Source organism: Eptesicus fuscus, chromosome 16 (genome assembly GCF_027574615.1).
Source record: "Eptesicus fuscus isolate TK198812 chromosome 16, DD_ASM_mEF_20220401, whole genome shotgun sequence".
Lineage (NCBI taxonomy): Eukaryota > Metazoa > Chordata > Mammalia > Chiroptera > Vespertilionidae > Eptesicus > Eptesicus fuscus.
Window position 1 is genome coordinate 63,229,440 of NC_072488.1, and position 17,329 is coordinate 63,246,768.

General features: G+C 52.9%; 1 protein-coding gene across 1 annotated transcript in view; it reads left to right on the forward strand.

Moving 5' to 3' along the window:
• Window positions 1-9,241: 9,241 nt before the first annotated feature.
• FHL2 (four and a half LIM domains 2) overlaps window positions 9,242-17,329 on the forward strand; it is a 76,270-nt gene continuing 68,182 nt past the window's right edge. Inside the window, exons 1-2 of the mRNA XM_054727948.1 lie at window positions 9,242-9,344; window positions 11,529-11,704. Of these exons, the coding sequence (XP_054583923.1) occupies window positions 9,242-9,344; window positions 11,529-11,704 (279 nt within the window). The remainder of the gene's footprint in view (window positions 9,345-11,528; window positions 11,705-17,329) is intronic.

Consider the following 17,329-nt stretch of genomic DNA (forward strand, 5'->3'; position numbering starts at 1 on the left):
TTCTAGTTGTGGGCATTTCAGTCAGCCAGCTTTCCTGTGGTTCTGGATGATGTCCGTTCTGACTTTTAGTTGTATTTTTGAAATTGTTGTGCCAGGCTGCAGGTTAGGTGTTCAACCTATGCCGCCATCTTGGTTTCCTCCCCCTGAATTTGTTTTTATGTATTAGGTAGAGCTGCTATTTCTCTGGAATTGGTAGAGTGGTCTTGTATAGTACGTGTCCTGTAGGGCCCAGTGACTCAGCCTCCCCAGTCACCTGAGCTGAGTATTCTAGGTGTGCCTCTGCATGGGCTGTGCACACTATCTATCCTATTGTAGTTGAGCCTTGCTTGCTGTTGGCATGACTGGGAGGGATTGACCACCAAGTCAATTGGCTGTGCAGAGCAGCTGTGACTACAGTGGAAGAGCTGCTGTACAGTAGATGCCCCTATGGAGCAAGACTTGCTTCAATGAGGCTTTGGTGCTCTCCAAGTCTGCCCCTTGAGTGTCTCACTCGTGTATGTGGTACGGTTTTGATCGGGCATGGTCTGAAGCTGACCACCAGTGCACTGGCTCTGGGGCCTCCCAGGAGGTGCAAAGTCAGCTACTGCCTGTGCCCTGCCTGAGGCCACCTGGCACAAGCTACAGAGCCATCTGCAGATGGCTGCTACTTGTGTCAGGCTTGGAGATGCCCAGGAGAGGCCAGACTTTGAACCAAGGCCAGCTGCTGCTAGTGCCAGGCCTGGGGCCTCTTACTGAGAGGTATAGGGCATGCTGAGGCCAGCTGCTGCTTGTTTGAGAGATGTTAGAAAAATGTGAAGGCTGAGCCAGGACAGGCTATTCCTAGGAAAAGACCATTGCAAACAGCTTGAGTGGGGCTGCAAATTGGGTGAGGCAGTGTCTTAAGTAATCACCAGGGCCAGGCACACAATGTGAGCCAGGTTGATGGAAACTCAGATATGGCGCCTGCCAGTTGGCTCTGTGCTGGGGGAGGTCTCAGCATAGGAACCTCTGCCAGCATTTTTGTTTGGAAGAAAGCTGCCCCCCAGTTCTTGCCCTGATGGATGCCAGACAATTTAGTTCCCCCTCATTTGTCCCTAGATCCTTTCAAACTGCTGCCCCAGTGCTGGAGCTCAGAGGGAGTGAGTCTGAGTAAGGACATACAGGAGACAGCCAATCAATGATTCTCTCCCATCATTGATGTTTCTTTTTTTAAAATATATTCTTTTACTTACTTCAGAGAGGAAGAGAGAGAGACAGAAACATCAATGATGATAAAGAACCATTGATTGGCTGCCTCCTGCAGCTCTGCACTGGAGATGAAGCCCACAACCTGGGCATGTGCCCGGACTGGGAATTGAACCACGACTTCCTGGTTCATAGGTCATTGCTCAACCACTGAGCAATGCCAACTGGGCTCATCATTGATGTTTCTATCTCTCTCTCCCTTTCCCTTCCTGTCTGAGATCAATAAAAATATATTTTTTAAAAAAAAAAAGAGGAACACCTGAGACTACAGCAGCCTCTGTGTCACATTTCCCGCTGGTTTTTTATAGCCCGAAGTCACAGGGACTTCTCTTCCTGGCACATAAACCTCTGCAGCCAAGATATCTCTCCATATTAAAAACACGCCACACATGGGCATCAGACCAGCCTGTCCCGCACTTTCACCCCTCCTACCAGTTTCACTGCGGCTTCTTTACTTCTCTAGTTGTAGGACTTCCATTCAGCCAGACCTCAGGCATTCTGAATGATGGTTGTCCTGTGGTTTAGCTGTAACTTTGATGTGGTTGTGGGCGGATACGAATGCCTCGTCTACCTATGCCGCCTCAATGTGCCTTTCATTTACTGCTTGTGAGACTGGCCCATTTTAAAAAGTCGTCACCCTCTTCTCAAGATGCTGCCAGAGCAATGGTGGTCAGCCTTTTCCACTTCGTGGCACACAAACTAATTACTCAAATCCTGTGGCACACTCAAAATATTGTTTTTGCCAATATGACAAGAAATTGGTATAATTTTGATTTATTCACAAGGGATGGTTAATGTTAGGTTGGCTATTGTCATTTTTTATTGGACAATCTAAGGCAGTGGTTCTCAACCTTTCAAATGCTGCGACCCTTTAATACAGTTCCTCATGTTGTGGTGACCCCCAACCATAAAATTGTTTTCTTTGCTACTTCATAACTGTAATTTTGAGAACCACTGCTGTAGAGCCTAAGACCATTGGAAAACACAGATATTTACATTACCATTCATTAACAGTAGCAAAATTACAGTTATGAAGTAGCAACGAAAATAATTTTATGGCTGGGGGTCACCACAACATGAGGAACTGTATTAAAGGGTCGCGGCATTAGGAAGGTTGAGAACCACTGATCTAAGGGAAGAGAGGTCGGTGCCCCTGACTAACTAGTCATGTATGGCATGTTTTAAAAATTCTTGTGACACCCACTGTGCCACTTGCAGCACACAGGTTGAAAACTGCTGTACTGTGGAGAGGTGGCGGGTTTGATTCCTGGTCAGGCACATGCCCAGGTTGTGGTAGGGGGCATACAGGAGGCAGCCCATCACTTATTCTCTCTCATGGATGTTATACTTTCTCCCTCTCCCTCCCTCTGTCTCTCTCTAAAATTAATTTAAAAGAAAGCATTAAAAAAAGAAAAAAAATCACTGTGAATTTTGTACTTTACCTGCTCTTCTATTGGACTGTTTATCTTGTCATGTTAACTTATACAAACTATATTAGGGCTATTAATACTCTGACCTACATATCGTAAAATTTTCCTCAAGTTTGTGTTTGCTTTTTTACCCTTTGTTTTGTTTTGTTTAAGGTATTACAAATAGTAGTACATATGTCTCTCTCTTTTTTCTCCCCGCTGACCTCCCCCTGGCCTCCCCTACCCCCCGGCACCTGCCCTCGTCCCCTTGCCCCCAGTGTCTTGTGTCTGTTTGTTGTTCTCCTATGCATGCACACAAGTCCTTTGGTTGATTTCCTACCCCACAACCTTCCCCTACCTTCCTGCTGTAGTTTGACAGTCTGTTCGATGCTTCTTTGCCTCTATTTTTGTTCAACAGTTTGTAATGTTCTTTATTACCCATAAATGAGTGAGATCATGTGGTATTTATCTTTCACTGACTAGCTTATTTCACTTAGCATAATGCTCTCCAGTTCCATCCATGCTGTTGCAAATGGTAAGAATTCCTTCTTTTTTACCGCAGCGTAGTATTCCATTGTGTAGATGTACCACCGTTTTCTTCCTTTTTACCTTTGTACAAGGTATTTTTTGCCCTGAATGTGGCCTAATTCATTTTTTTTTAAATCCTCACCTGAGGATATTTTTCCATTGATTTTTTTTTAGAGAGAGTGGGAATGGGACAGACCTAGAAAGAGAAAAACATTGATGTGAGAGAGGCACATCAGTTGGTTGCCTTCTGCATGCACCAAACCAGGGCTGGGAGCCTGCAACCGAGGTACATGCCCTTGACCAGAATCGAACCCGGGACCCTTCAGTCCACAGGCCGACGCTCTAACCATGAACCAAACTGGCTGGAGCCTAATTCATTTTTTATGGTTTTCGTTTTTTATGTCTTCCCTTATCTCAAGATTATGAAACTGCATTGAATGAATTTTAGCATCAGACAATTAGTTGGACATCGGCTTCCAAACTCAGGAATTCTATGTTTTACTTGGTACTTACCACCACCTACTCTTTGTCTCCTGAACCGGTACCCGCGCCCATTCCTAAATCCGCCTCACAGTGCTGCGGGATCAGCACCCACCTGCCCTCCGCCATGGAGACAGAGGCTGTCCATCAGCTCCTGGCCAGGCCAGTGCCAGGGCTTGGGTTACCAATTAGTTGCCAGGAGTGACTGCCAAGATCACAGAAAACAAACATTCGTCATCACAGCAACAGCTGTGGGCTGTGCCTCCCGCCCTCTTTCTCACCGGGGTCCATGTCTGGAGTTGTGCGCACGTGCAGAGCACAAGCTGGTGCCAGCGATGGCGGTCTTCAAGGGTTTTGATTCTTTCTTAACCATTTCGTATACATGAGATGAGTTTCCAAACTGTACGAGGCCCAAACGTTTAATTCCACGCCACAGAGCTAAAGAGTGGCTAAAGATAAAGCAAAGTGAGTGGAGGCCATTAGGACCTCAGAAATGAATCACTAAACATGAATTTCATCTAGAAATTTCTCCTTAATATGGCGAAAATAAAGGTATTTTTAAGTAATGAGAAGCCACTCTGAGAAGTGAATACCTAGGTTATGTGTAATAACATAGCACTTTCCTCATAAAAGGCAACCTATAAGGATGTGTTGAATGAATGCATGAATGAGTGAATGAATGAACCTTTCAAAGCGCATTACTGGCGACTAGAACAAGGCTCACTTACATACCTGTGGCTGGTAATGATAAAAAAAAAAGAGGAATTCTGATGTCTGCTTTCTTCTTGAGAAAGGATTGTCTTAAGAGCCTTGGAGGCTGAGTTTGGAGTGGAGGCAGGGATTCAGGTGAGCAGCTTCTTAAAACGGAACGCAGCCTTGCTTCCTCCGGGTACACGGTGCGCACAGTCCCCGCCCTGTCCTTGGTTCACGCGGAGCTTCTGTCCTCTGAGGAGCACCTCATCCTTAGGTGAGCGGGCGGCAGCCCAGGGCAGGCCCGGAGAGCTCACGCTCTGTCATTATGTGATTCCCCCGGTCACTCCACAGACCTGCCCAGCAGGCACTGGTTCTGTCTGTGCCCCACCCCTTACCCAAATCATCCTCATCTGCTTACCGGTCGCCTCACCTTGATACGATCAAGGACAAAGCAATAGAACGGGCACCAAGCCTGTGTGCCCCGGAAGTCTTGGGGGCTGAACACCGGTGGTACCAGGCCCACGTGATGATACTGCTACGAATTAATTAGGTGCTCATGAGTCCACTTTGCCTGTGGCCCCGGGTGTGTGGAAGGACGCCCTGGGAACTGGCCCTCCCTGCTGGGCCTACCTGAACAGGTGCCGGTGCAGGGCTGCTGCACCCTCTGCTGCCCCCACACTGTAGGATCCCACTCACATGAGGTCCCCGGAGCAGTCAACGAGAGAGAGAGAGAGAGAGAGAGAGAGAGAGAGAGAGAGAGGCCAGAGGCTGAAGAGAGGGAGGATTTGGGAGTTACTGTGGGGTCTCGTGGGCTTGTGGTTATTTTGAGCGGAAGGCAATGGAGGCCCTGCAGGCGCAGGAGACACTTCTGCTCCCCTCTTAACGACCTAGAAGAATTTACACGAGGGCCTTGCCCAGGATAAGCGCTATCACTAGAGATGAGAGATCCTTCCTGACCTGTTTACGGAGCAGAACCAACTCCTGGCTGCTGAACACCTGCTCTTCTGATCGTCCTGCAATGGCCTTTCCCCTCCAACGCCCCAGGCGTCTCACCTCCTCAGCTCAGGAGGCCACATTCACCTAATTTTCAATTTCTTCCTCGGAGCCTCTCCCTGTGTGAGGCCTCTGACTCTCCGTGTATGTGGGTGTCCGTATGTCCCATGTAATTACGTCTGTCTGCTTTCCCTTGTTACGTTGTCTGTGTCTGTTTGGTTCTGGGACCAGCTGAGGGAACCTAGGAGGGCAGAGGGAAGTTTCGGCCTCCCCGCCACCGTTCACCAGCTGCGGAACTCCAGTGCGGAAGATGAAAGTTCTGGCTGTAAAACAAGGTAAATGTACCACAGTGTAAATGTATGTAATGCCACTAAGCGGTCCACTTAAAGTGGTTAAAATGGTAAATTTTATGTGATGTGTATTTTACCACAATAAAAATTTTTAATTAAAAAGTGTATTTACCTTATGGTTTTCCTCCTGAGTCTGGGCATTTAGGATGTTTACAATTATTGGCTTTTGCAAGCACAGTGTGAGTCATGAGGCCTGCGCTTTGAGTGACTCATAAAACAACTTGCCTCACCATCCGTGGCTGGCTTGGTCCTTTGCAATGAGGTGACGCTACCCTGGGTCCTAAGGGAGGTGCCTGCTGCGGTGCGTCTGGCCTGGGACAGCCCGGTGGACTTAGGTTGAGCGAGGGGAACTGTCTCCTACTGTCATGGCGATCCGGCAGAATCAACCAACACCTGAGTCATCGGAACGGGGAGGGTGCACCTCACCTGAGAACGCAGGAGAGGGGTGGGTGCTGCCTCTCCTGGCCCTGCGGACTCCAGCGGCCGGAGGAGAGGAGTGGGCAGCGAGGAAGTGCAGCCTTGCTGAGCGGGGGGACGGGTGTCTCCCTGCTGAAGAGCGGGGCGGGGCGGGTCTGCTCTCCCCCACGGCCTTCCTTCCGGCCTGTCATTAGCCTGGCCTTGGGTGTCGCCCTGAGGACAGCCCAGGCTCTCAGGAAAACGGGAGGCTTCCAGCGGCTGGGCGGCTCCTGCTCTGGGAAGGCGCTCTCTTTGGGGACAGGCTGGGGTGCCCACAGCCTAGAGGTCGCCTCACCCCCCCTCTGCAGGAAGGAGAACAAGCAGATGAAGACTGGAGTGACTGTAGCAGTGACATGAGTGTTTTACCCTAACGACCGTCCTGTGCGCTGCGGCCCTGAGAGGAAGGGCCTGGGCCCGTGGTTGGCAGGTGGGTCTGGAGGCCTGCACACCCGGCGAGCTCCCCCCGCAGTCCTTGCCCGCCCTCGGAGCTCAGCACACGGCAGGCGTTGTCAAAGCATGTGTGTATCAGCCTATAAGCACGGGTTTGCGGGAAATACTGCTTTATTTCCCTCGAAACAACTCAGGATTCTGGGCACCCACTCTCCACCAGCATGGCCGCAAACTCCCGTCTTGGCGTTACTGGGACCCCTGCCCCCATCTTCACTGCACCAGAATCTGGAGGCTTCTGTGCCCCACTAAGTGGGTGCCAGGCAATCCCATCCTCTGAGGCAAACTGCTGGCCACATGGTGGCAGCACCACCGTGGAACCCACACCCCTCCCATTCTCTCACAGCTTGGGGCGGTGGGAGGGGGGGGCGGGGGGCAGTGGACCAGTTCTCGCTCTAACTGCGGTGGAAGATGCTCGGCTTTCCTCTCTGGGTCACTCAGGGTCCCGGCAGAAAGAGATGCCACACCCCACCTAGGTCAGTGGAGCTCAGGTTTGGCAAAGGAGCTATTTACAAAGGTGTGAGCAGCAGTCAGGGGTCAGCGAGGGCCAGTGCAGGACCCGGGATGGGGCAGCCGCGGAAAAGCACGGCATGCCTAGCCCTTCGGGTCAAGGACAAGGAACTGTTCCCTGCGGGGTCCTGCAGCCTTCCTGCCCGAGGACCCCGGCCCCTGTGGCCCTGACCTCACCCTCGGCTCATCTGATCTGCAGGTCCCCGCACTGGCTAAACCAACCCAAACGCCAGCGAACAAAGGAGCCCTTTGATGCTCATTTACATCAGCCACCTGGGCGGGGGGGGGGGGGGGGGGGCGGGAAGGAGGGGGGGAGGGGGAGGAGGTCCCTGGGGCCCGTCACTCCAGGAGGCCTAGCATCGCCTCTCCGAGGAGGTCAGGCTTCCCCCGGTCCCGCCACACGGTACCTGTAAGGGGTTCTAGGGTTACAGGCTAGCCCACCCGAGTCCAGCCCATTCATTAACCCCAGCACAGACGGGGCGCACCTGGGAGCGTTTCACGTGTAAACTCGGGGACTAGGAATGCCCAGCCCCTCCAAATTCGCCCTCGGCTTCTGATTGAGGCTTGACCTGTCGCCGGTTCAAGTTTCATCCTGTGATTGGACATGTTTGATCCTCACTGGGGTACCAGTAACTCCAGGCGGAGCGTCCCCCAGCTGTTGTCAGAGAGAGAACTGTGAGGTGAAGACGGTACGAGCAGGGTTGCTGGGCTTTTACGGGAGAGAGACCAGAGTGCGCGGCACCTGGCGCCCGGGCGGCTGCGTGCGGAGCGCTGCGGGCGCCCTTGCGTTTGTGCGTATCTTGGCCTGTGACCTGCAGCAAAGCCAGGTGTTGGGTCCCGGGGATCTTGACGGAGGCGAGCTCAGCCCGTCCTGGGCACTCACGGGCTCCCTGGGAGCGTGATCACCACCTGGCTCGGCACAAGCCACGCTCCAACAGAGGGGAAGCCTGGACTCTCCGCCAGCAGACGGTGGCGCGATTTCTCAGGTTGAAACTTTCCAGAGCGGCTCCCAGCCGTATTTACACGACCGGGCGTTTATGCAACGTTCCTGCCGCTGGTTATTCTGGGAAGAGCGGAGGAATGTTCAAGCAGAGCTCTCAGTGAGGGGAGCGGGCCACGAAAGGCGCTGGTGGAAACCAGGACCAGAGCCAGCGCGGCTTGTCCCGCAGGCGTCGGTGGATAGACGCGGCGTGGGCGGCTCGCTTCACAAACCCGTGCCCTGGGCACCCTGGCACCGCGCTGCGGCCTGAGGACTCCCTCCCAGCGGAGAGCGGGCGGTCTTCGTCCTCGCGCTCCGTCTGCTTGTCCTCTGACTCGCTGGCCGCTCGCCTGCGTCTGCGTGGGATCTACAGGTCCAGCCAGGGAGATGTGTGCGGGGCAGAGACTAGCTCCCCGCCCTGGGGCCAGGGCCTTCGCCCGCCCGTGTGCCTTCCCCGCTCAGGGGGGCGAGGAGGGAAGGTAGGCCCGGGAGCAGAGGGCTGCGGGCCCTGCTGGCCCTGGTAACACTCCCTGAGCCGGGCTCAGAGCGCCCAGTGCTGCGCTCCGGGGCTGGGGCGGCACCCCATCCCACGGCAAACGCCTCCAGAGCGCAGGGCCAGGTGCACAGGAGGGCGAAGGCTGCCCACCCCACGGCAAGGCACTGATGACAGTGATCACCCAAAAAGGTGACCGAGGTGGCCCGGCAGTAAATGGCACCTACAGTGACCAGGAGAGAAAGGGGTGCCAGGCCCAAGGCGAGAGGCTCAGGCGCACGTGATGTGACTACAGCACAGGACAGGCAGGCTGTGCGCTCCTGACGGAGGTCCCTGCTGTTTGCTTGGGCTCAGGAGCCAGGAGCCAGCCTCAGTGCTTGGCCCGTGGAAGACGCTTACTGGATATTGTGGGGAAAGAATTCATGGTGCTGGTGAGCAAGGAGACGTCCTGGGCCTTGGCCCAGTGCCAGCGAGCGCCTGGGAGCCGGGGTGCTGGCGGGTGGTGCCCGGGCCGGGCTGGTGGCCAGGGGCGAACTCCTGGGGCCCAGGGACCCGCCGGGAGCTCCGTGGCTCCTGTCCCGAGCCCACAGTTTCTGGTTCCTTGGGCCCAAAACATGTTTGTGGAACAGAATCAAGGTGTTTGTTCCAGACCAACACGTCCTTCAGTTTTGGCGTCAGCATGTCATCTGGGGCCGCGCGGGAGCGAGGCCAGCGCCACATGCGCAGGAGCCTCCCGCACAGCTGGTCCCAGAGTCCGGCCCAGCCCAGCAGATTCAGTGGAGGTCGGCAGGCACCCCCCCTCCCAGGTGACCCCCCATCCCACACCCACCACACACACACACACACACACACGCACACAGTGTGCGAGCTGTTCCTGGAGTTGAGAACGAGCCGCACCGGCGAGTGCGCCCTTACCCCAGCCCTCACAGAGGCTGCCCGAGATGTGTGCACCCCAGGTCCTTGCCGGGCCCAGCGTCCTCCGAGCAGAGCCCCGGGCAGCCCGTAGGCACTCATCTGCCCGGTTCAGGGGAACCCCACCCCAGCAGGGCCGATCCAGGCTGCAGTCCCGGCTTCTTCTGAGATTCTTGCAGGGCACGTGCCCATGAGTAAGAGGGCTGAAATCTGAGGTAGGCGGCGACGGCAGGCATGAGGGGACCGGCCAAGAAGGGCTTTGGTTCTGAAAGTTCCAAAGAACACGCCAGAAAGTTGCTCAGCCTCCGCCTCCAGGCTCGGCCCCTGGGTCACTGTGTCTGTTTGAGAGCACCCCCTCCTGTAACAATGGCTCAACCCGAAAGTTTGAAACTGCCCCCTCCCCCTTGGGCCAGATCCTGCTCATCAGGAGGCCAGGCACTCTGGCCTCTACAGGCACTCTGGCCTCTACAGGCACTCTGGCCCCTCCTTCAACACCACGCCCCCCACCCCCTGAGCGGTGTGCTCTCTGTGGCTGCCAGGCCTGGAGGCCGGCATTTAGGTCAGCTACATGCTAAGGGAAGGCACCTTCAGAACGTGCATTCCTTTAGACCAGTGCCTCCGTTACGTCCTGGTCAGCATGCACAGGCTGTTAGGTCACACAAAGGTGACTGGGCGCTGGCTATATTCTATCACCCTGTTATATTTCTTATTTCCTTCCTCCTCCCTTTTTTCTTTACCTTTTTTTTTTCTTTTCCTTCTTTTTCCATGCTCTCTCCTTGGCTGACCTTGACCTTGACGGGCACACGAGGATTCTATTGATGCTGCTACATCATATCATTGGTATTGGCATGAAAGGAGCTCTGATCCTACATAGGTCTTTTCAAAGGCTGGGAGACAAAAAACCCTGAAACCCTAAAGTGAATTTGGGCTCATTAATACAGAAACACAGAAAGCTGTCTTCTGATTCGAGAAACTTAGGTTTTAAATGAAATTAATGTTCTTATTATAAAAGAAATCAAAGGTCATTGTAAATAATTTAGAGATTACATATAGCCAAAGGAGAAAATAAAACCAGACAAAATTCTATCATCAGCCATAACCACATTTGCACATTCGCACATGTCCTTTCAAAGTATCTTTATGGGGTAACTGTGTGCAGTAATATAATACGTACGCCATTTCCCCCTGAAGTGACCTGCCTTTTTATTACCAATATGCTACAATGTTGTCTCTATGTTATTAAATATTCTCCCAGGATGTTTCTAAAGGTTAGTGTTCCCTAATGGCTATGCCATAGCAGTCCCTGTTGTTAGCCATTTAGATTGTTCCCACTTCGCCCAATTATTTAAAAACTTGCAAGAAAGGTTCCTTTAGCTGTATCTCTGCCACATCCACCATTTTTCCTTAGGATAAGGCCCTGGGGCCGCTGTGTTACGGCAGACAACGTTGCCAAGCAGTCCTCCAGAGAGCCTGACGGGCGTCCTCCCACCCTCCTCCAGCCACAGAAATAAGAAATGTAAGGGTGATCAGGAACTGTTGCTCCCCCAAGTTAGCCTTTTCTCTCCTCTCCAACACGTGGTTTAAAGGGCTCTGGTCAGATTTCTGTTTAAATTCTATAGAGAAAAAGGCATGTGGCTCAGGACGCCCTCGCAAGCACTCGTGAGCAGAGAGGATGGGAGAGAGAGGGCAGGAGAAAATGCATTCCAGTCCTGACTTCCCGTTGCCCCTCGTTGATCACGCGATCCCTTGGTCTTCCCGGATTCTTTTTCATCCAGTCCAGTGCCTCTGAAGCCGGGGAGAGGGTCAGCGAGCTCTTTCCCGGAGGCGGCGCTGAAAGTCCACACCACCTCCCAGAGGTGCCATGTGGCCTGGGCTCTGGGCCTCACGGCCAGCCACCTAAGCCGAGGTCTGTGCGCTTGTCTGACAATGTGAGGGCCCCCCCTGGCGCTGGACTGTCCCCTTGGCTGGGACCCGTGCGAGGCTGGGATGTCCTTGAGGCAGGCAGGCCAAGGGGAGCTGGCCGCCCCTTCCCATCTGGATACCTTACAAGGCAGGCGGGAGCGAGGGGCTGAGTTCTTATCTCCTGCGCTCTGGATGTGCCTTATTTATAGCCCTGGTGGCAGGAGCGAGCCGCTGGCCGTCGCTGCAGACGTGGTTGGGGCAGTCTGAGAGAGTGGTTGGCCCCGAGCTGCCGTCCCCCTGGTCCGGCTGGGGAGCAGAAGACAGGCAGGTAAGGGTCCCAGCTTCCTCTCCCCCTTCCCTCTCCCTTGCCATCCTTCCTGCCCTGTGACCTCCGACCCGGCTGTACAGGCTTCGTGCCCTGGGAGAGAGCTCTCTGGCATGTGCACTTGCAGACCGGCGGAGACCCAGGGGGCCCTGCGGCTGCTGCCCGCAGCACAGTCCAGCTCCCGGATCCGCAGGGAGAGAGCAGAGCCTGTGCCCGCCCGGCTGCCGCAGGCCCCGGGGAATAGGAGGAATGCGGGAGAGCCCCGGGCAGCTCAGCCTCTGAGCTGGAATCAGAATTCACACTGAGTTCTGAGTACCACAAAGCTTTTCCTCAATGAGGACAGAAAAAGAAAAACCTAAGAATAAACACTGGATGGGGGAAAACAGTCTTGAACTTTTCCTCCCTGGCAGGACTTGCAGGGAGCCGGGGTGAAAGGCAGATTACTGCTGAGCCCGATTGTGCTGGGAAAGAATGTTTATGCAAGATGACTTCTTCCGGCTGATGGCTCGAGAGTACAGATAGCTGTGGGTGCTGTCAAGGGGAAATGCGTTCATGTTTTACTAACGTCTAGAGCAGAGCGTACGGGAAATGCAGTGCTCAGTAATGCTTGCACCGGGCGAGTAATGCCGATGCCGAGAGAACGGACGTGCACGGTGATGGGACGTGCACCGAGACTCCCTGCAGGGCCTCGTCAGGCCGATCTGAGAGCAGGCCCGGCAGGCGTTGGCTCTGCGCGGCCTGCTGACTCGTTTCTTGAGGATGCTCCTTCACTGTGTCTTACTGCCCGGTTTATAACGAGATGCGCTGCCATCAAGTCGATCGCATCTTGAGATCCATCCCATTTGACAAAAGTGTTTAATGGACTAGCCACGTACTCAGCCCAAATGATTACATTTTGGAGGCTTTTTCTAATATTAAGAAAATATTTTAGTGTAGGACTTTCCCATAACGCATTCCTGGCTGCTCACCCATCCTGGCCTGTCTTCGGGCATGTTTCACTTTTAGATTCATCGTCCTGGTCACTGCTTCCGCATCTCCCCGTTGGTTCCAGATCTTGGAGGCCAGGCCACGCTGTGCCTCTCTCTAGAGACCCACAACTCTTTAACACAGGGACCTACACAGTTTAGAAACTACTGGTTTCTAAAATATTTCATATTTAAAATAAAAAGCCAAGAAACTCTAAGTTTAAATTGTCCTCTCCCCACTGTTAGAAAATAAAAATCAACAGAGTAAATTTTTAAAATCTTATTGGCTTTATTCCGTGATTCACGAGTCAGTCAGCATACCATCTAGTGGACAGAAAGGAACTCCAAGGAGCTGTGCAAGAGGAAAGGCTGAGGCGGAAGGGAGAGGAGAGGAGGTCATACTGGCAAAAGGTGGGCTGATTGTGACTTTCCTTCAGGGCCGCAGGGAGTCCACAGGCAGATGTCCTCCCTGGTGCTGGTCAGGGGACTCCTGACGGACCGGTTTAAGAGTCCACTTTTGGGAGAGGCTGAAACTGTAATTAAATTAATTACAGTTTGATGACATTGGGGCTTAGCGTAAGCAATTCCATTTGGGCCTGTTGTCTTGTTTTCAACACCACCAAGAATATAGGTGAAAGTATATTCATAGTGTTCATATTTTCTTTTGTTTTTTTCTTACTATACAAACGTATGTTTACCATAGAAAATACAGACCTGCAGAGATAAGGAAACACTCAGCATTTTATTGTTTATCTTAACTATTCTAAGAGGTCCTTGATTCTAAGACTAATCATTAACTTAATAATAGCTTTAAAAGAGAGGGGGGAAAGTCCCACTATGATGTATATTAAGATGAACCCCAAAATAACAAATTATGGGGGGAAATATAAATTTCAATTAATAGGTATATATGAATACAGACATATGACCAAGTTATCTACTTTTTGTCCAATTTATTGTCAATGTATTTTTACTGTGTAAAAATTTGAATTAATTGAATTTAAATTTGAGTTAATTGAAAATTGATTATCTCTATATGACATTATGATTTCTTTCATTTAGCAGAATATTAAAATATTCATAACAGTCAGGTAAATTGGAAGTGTAAAGCATAAACTAACATTTAGAAAAGTAATTTTTATCAGACTATAACTTGCTTTGAAGTATGATCTGCTAATTTCTACACTATGAACACTACCTACTGAATAGTGAAAAGCTCAACCATCTTGTACCTAATCTGGATGCTCCCCCAAAACTTCCTTACAGATTTTCTTCATTGTCGTTGATTTGTCAGTCTTTCATCACTTAGTCTCCAATATACTAAAATAAGGATGAAAAATAGAAAGAAACTAACAAGTTCTGAGCAATTTGGTACTTAACAGATGTATTTCATAAATACCATTAATTTTTAAGTGTAAGCTTATAAGAATAAAATCCACTTGAACATTGAGGACAATTGAACAATTTGGAGCTTTGTTTGAATTTAAAAGATAGATTTATATAGAGAGAAGAGGAATAAAAATTCACTTGAACAGACGACTTATACAGTTTTAAAAAAATGGCCCCAAAAAGTTAAACCAAAATAAAACCATATTAAGGCAACAACACATAAAACATGCTCCATGTGTTTTACTAAGAAAGCTGTGTAATTAGATTTTAAAGGAAAAGTGCAAGAATTTCATTTTGGTTGTTAAGAAGTGAGCCTTCTTGGGCTGCCCAGGAGCTGCCTGATCTGCATGGGAGGGGCGGGGTGTCTGAAGGGACAGTGGAGCTGACTATTTGATGACAAGGGAATTAGCATTTGAGTAATGAGCAGGGCCACGGCTTAGCGTGAACACAAAATAGAAAAATGCATGATACTGATGATTCCACTCTCTCTTTTCCATATCCTTTGTAGGTAGATAAAATGAATAGTATGGAGGCACTAAGGTTTCTATGACAACATATTATATGTAACTAGGGGCCCAGTGTATAAAATTCATGCACGGTTGGGGTCCCCAGGCCTGGCTGGCGATCAGGGTCGATCTGTGGGGTGACAGGTGGGGCAATCAGGGGGGGGGGGGGCCCGCTGGCACCCGCCTTGGCTGGCCTGGGGCCTGCGGGATGGGGGCAGCTCCTGCATTGAGCATCTGCCCCCTGGTGGTCAGTGCGCATCATAGCGACCGGTCATTCCACCAGTGGTTCCGTTGTTCAGTCGATTTGCATATTAGGCTTGTATTATATAGGATAATTAAAATGCTAAACAATGCAATTGCCCAAAGTTGAGTATGGTTAAATTAATTGGGATATACAGTCATAGTATGGAACATATACAACCATTAAACACTTTGCAGGGAATTTTTATTTTAAAAAATCAAAATACAAAGCTATATTCATAATTTATTATCTTAACTGTGTAATATATGTATATAAAAGTATTGTTTCTAAGGGATAAGAGTGGCAGGAATTTTATATTTTCTCTATGCTAAAATTTATTAAATAATCACTATACCCAGAAACTATGTATTAGCTCACTTAATTCTCACAGCCACCTATAATTATTATTATTCCTGTTTTCAGACATGGAAACGAGTTTGAAACAGTGTTATTTACTGCACAAGCTGCAACCAAGTTAAAGATATGATCCGGCTTCTAAGCCTTCATAACCAAGTTGGCGTTAGAGTAACATGAGAGCGATGTAAAAGCCCGTGCGAGGAGCAGTGTGGTTTGAGCGGTGTACACAGATGTGGAGGGATGGTGGGGATAATCCTATAGGAATATTACTGGGACGAGAGGACATGCTTGGGGTAAATTTTACCGAGGAAAGAGATGGAGCTAAAGGAAGTAAGACGTTACAGAGGCCCAGGCAGGTGGGGAAATGTGAACCACACAGACTCGGACATAAACAGAATTTGTCCTGCAGCGAAGGTGTGTCCTGCGGGTACAAGCTTGTGTGCTCCGTGCATGTTGGGGCGGGGTAGCGGGGACAATGGCTGCTTTACTCTTTGTTCCTTCTGAGACATTTCCCCAAACCAACCTTTTGTAAGAGGAAATGAAGATGTCTCCTGGCTCGCCACACGGAAAAGAACAAACACCCATCTTTCTGTAAAGACTCTGAACTAGCACCAATCCCAGTTAAATGTAAAATGGAAAGCAGCTCTGGGTGAGGGAGGCAGCCACAGCTGCGCACGCTCCGAGGTGCAGAGGGCTCCCCCTCCCGTGGGTGCAGCCGGCTCCCCCTCCCGTGTGTACAGCCGGCTCCCCCTCCCGGGTGTACAGCCGGCTCCCCCTCCCGTGTGAGCAGCCGGCTCCCCCTCCCCTCCCGTGTGAGCAGCCGGCTCCCCCTCCCGTGGGTGCAGCCGGCTCCCCCTCCCGTGTGTACAGCCGGGCTCCCCCTCCCGTGGGTGCAGCCGGCTCCCCCTCCCGTGGGTGCAGCCAGCTCCCCCCCGGCTCCACCTCCCGTGGGTGCAGCCAGCTCCCGTGTGTACAGCCGGCTCCCCCTCCCGTGTGAGCAGCCGGCTCCCCCTCCCCTCCCGTGTGAGCAGCCGGCTCCCCCTCCCGGGTGTACAGCCGGCTCCCCCTCCCGGGTGTGCAGCCGGCTCCCCCTCCCGTGGGTGCAGCCGGCTCCCCCTCCCGGGTGAGCAGCCGGGCTCCCCCTCCCGTGGGTGCAGCCGGGCTCCCCCTCCCGTGGGTGCAGCCGGCTCCCCCTCCCGTGGGTGCAGCCGGCTCCCCCTCCCGTGTGTGCAGCCGGGCTCCCCCTCCCGTGTGAGCAGCCGGGCTCCCCCTCCCGTGTGTGCAGCCGGGCTCCCCCTCCCGTGGGTGCAGCCGGGCTCCCCCTCCCGTGTGTACAGCCGGGCTCCCCCTCCCGGGTGTGCAGCCGGGCTCCCCCTCCCGTGTGAGCAGCCGGCTCCCCCTCCCGTGGGTGCAGCCGGCTCCCCCTCCCGGGTGTGCAGCCGGCTCCCCCTCCCGTGTGTGCAGCCGGCTCCCCTCCCAGGTGAGCATCCGGCTCCCCCTCCCATGTGTGCAGCCGGGCTCCCCCTCCCGGGTGAGCATCCGGCTCCCCCTCCCGTGTGAGCAGCCGGCTCCCCCTCCCCTCCCGTGTGAGCAGCCGGCTCCCCCTCCCGTGTGAGCAGCCGGGCTCCCCCTCCCGTGTGAGCAGCCGGGCTCCCCCTCCCGTGTGAGCAGCCGGGCTCCCCATCCCGGGTGTGCAGCCGGGCTCCCCCTCCCGGGTGTGCAGCCGGGCTCCCCCTCCCGTGGGTGCAGCCGGCTCCCGTGGGTGCAGCCGGGCTCCCCCTCCCGGGTGAGCAGCCCTGAGGTGCACAGGGGAGCGCTGCTCTGGGGCTGAGGGGAAGCAGCGGGGGGGGGGGGGGGGGATGTGAGTGTGTGTGTGGTGTGTGTGAGTATGTGTGTTGAGGGAAAGTGAGGGATGGGAGTGTGTGTGGGGGGGTGAGGAATGGGAGTATGTGGGGGAGTAAGGGATGGGAGTGTGTGTGTTGGGGAGAGGTGAGGGATGGGAGTGTGTGTGTGGTGTGTGTGAGTGTGTGTGTTTGGTTGGGGGGAGGTGAGGGATGGGAGTGTGTGGGGAAGTAAGGGATGGGAGTGTGTGGGGGGGTGAGGGATGGGAGTGTGTCGGGGGGTGAGGGATGAGAGTGTGTGTGTTGTGTGAGTGTGTGTGTTTGGTTGG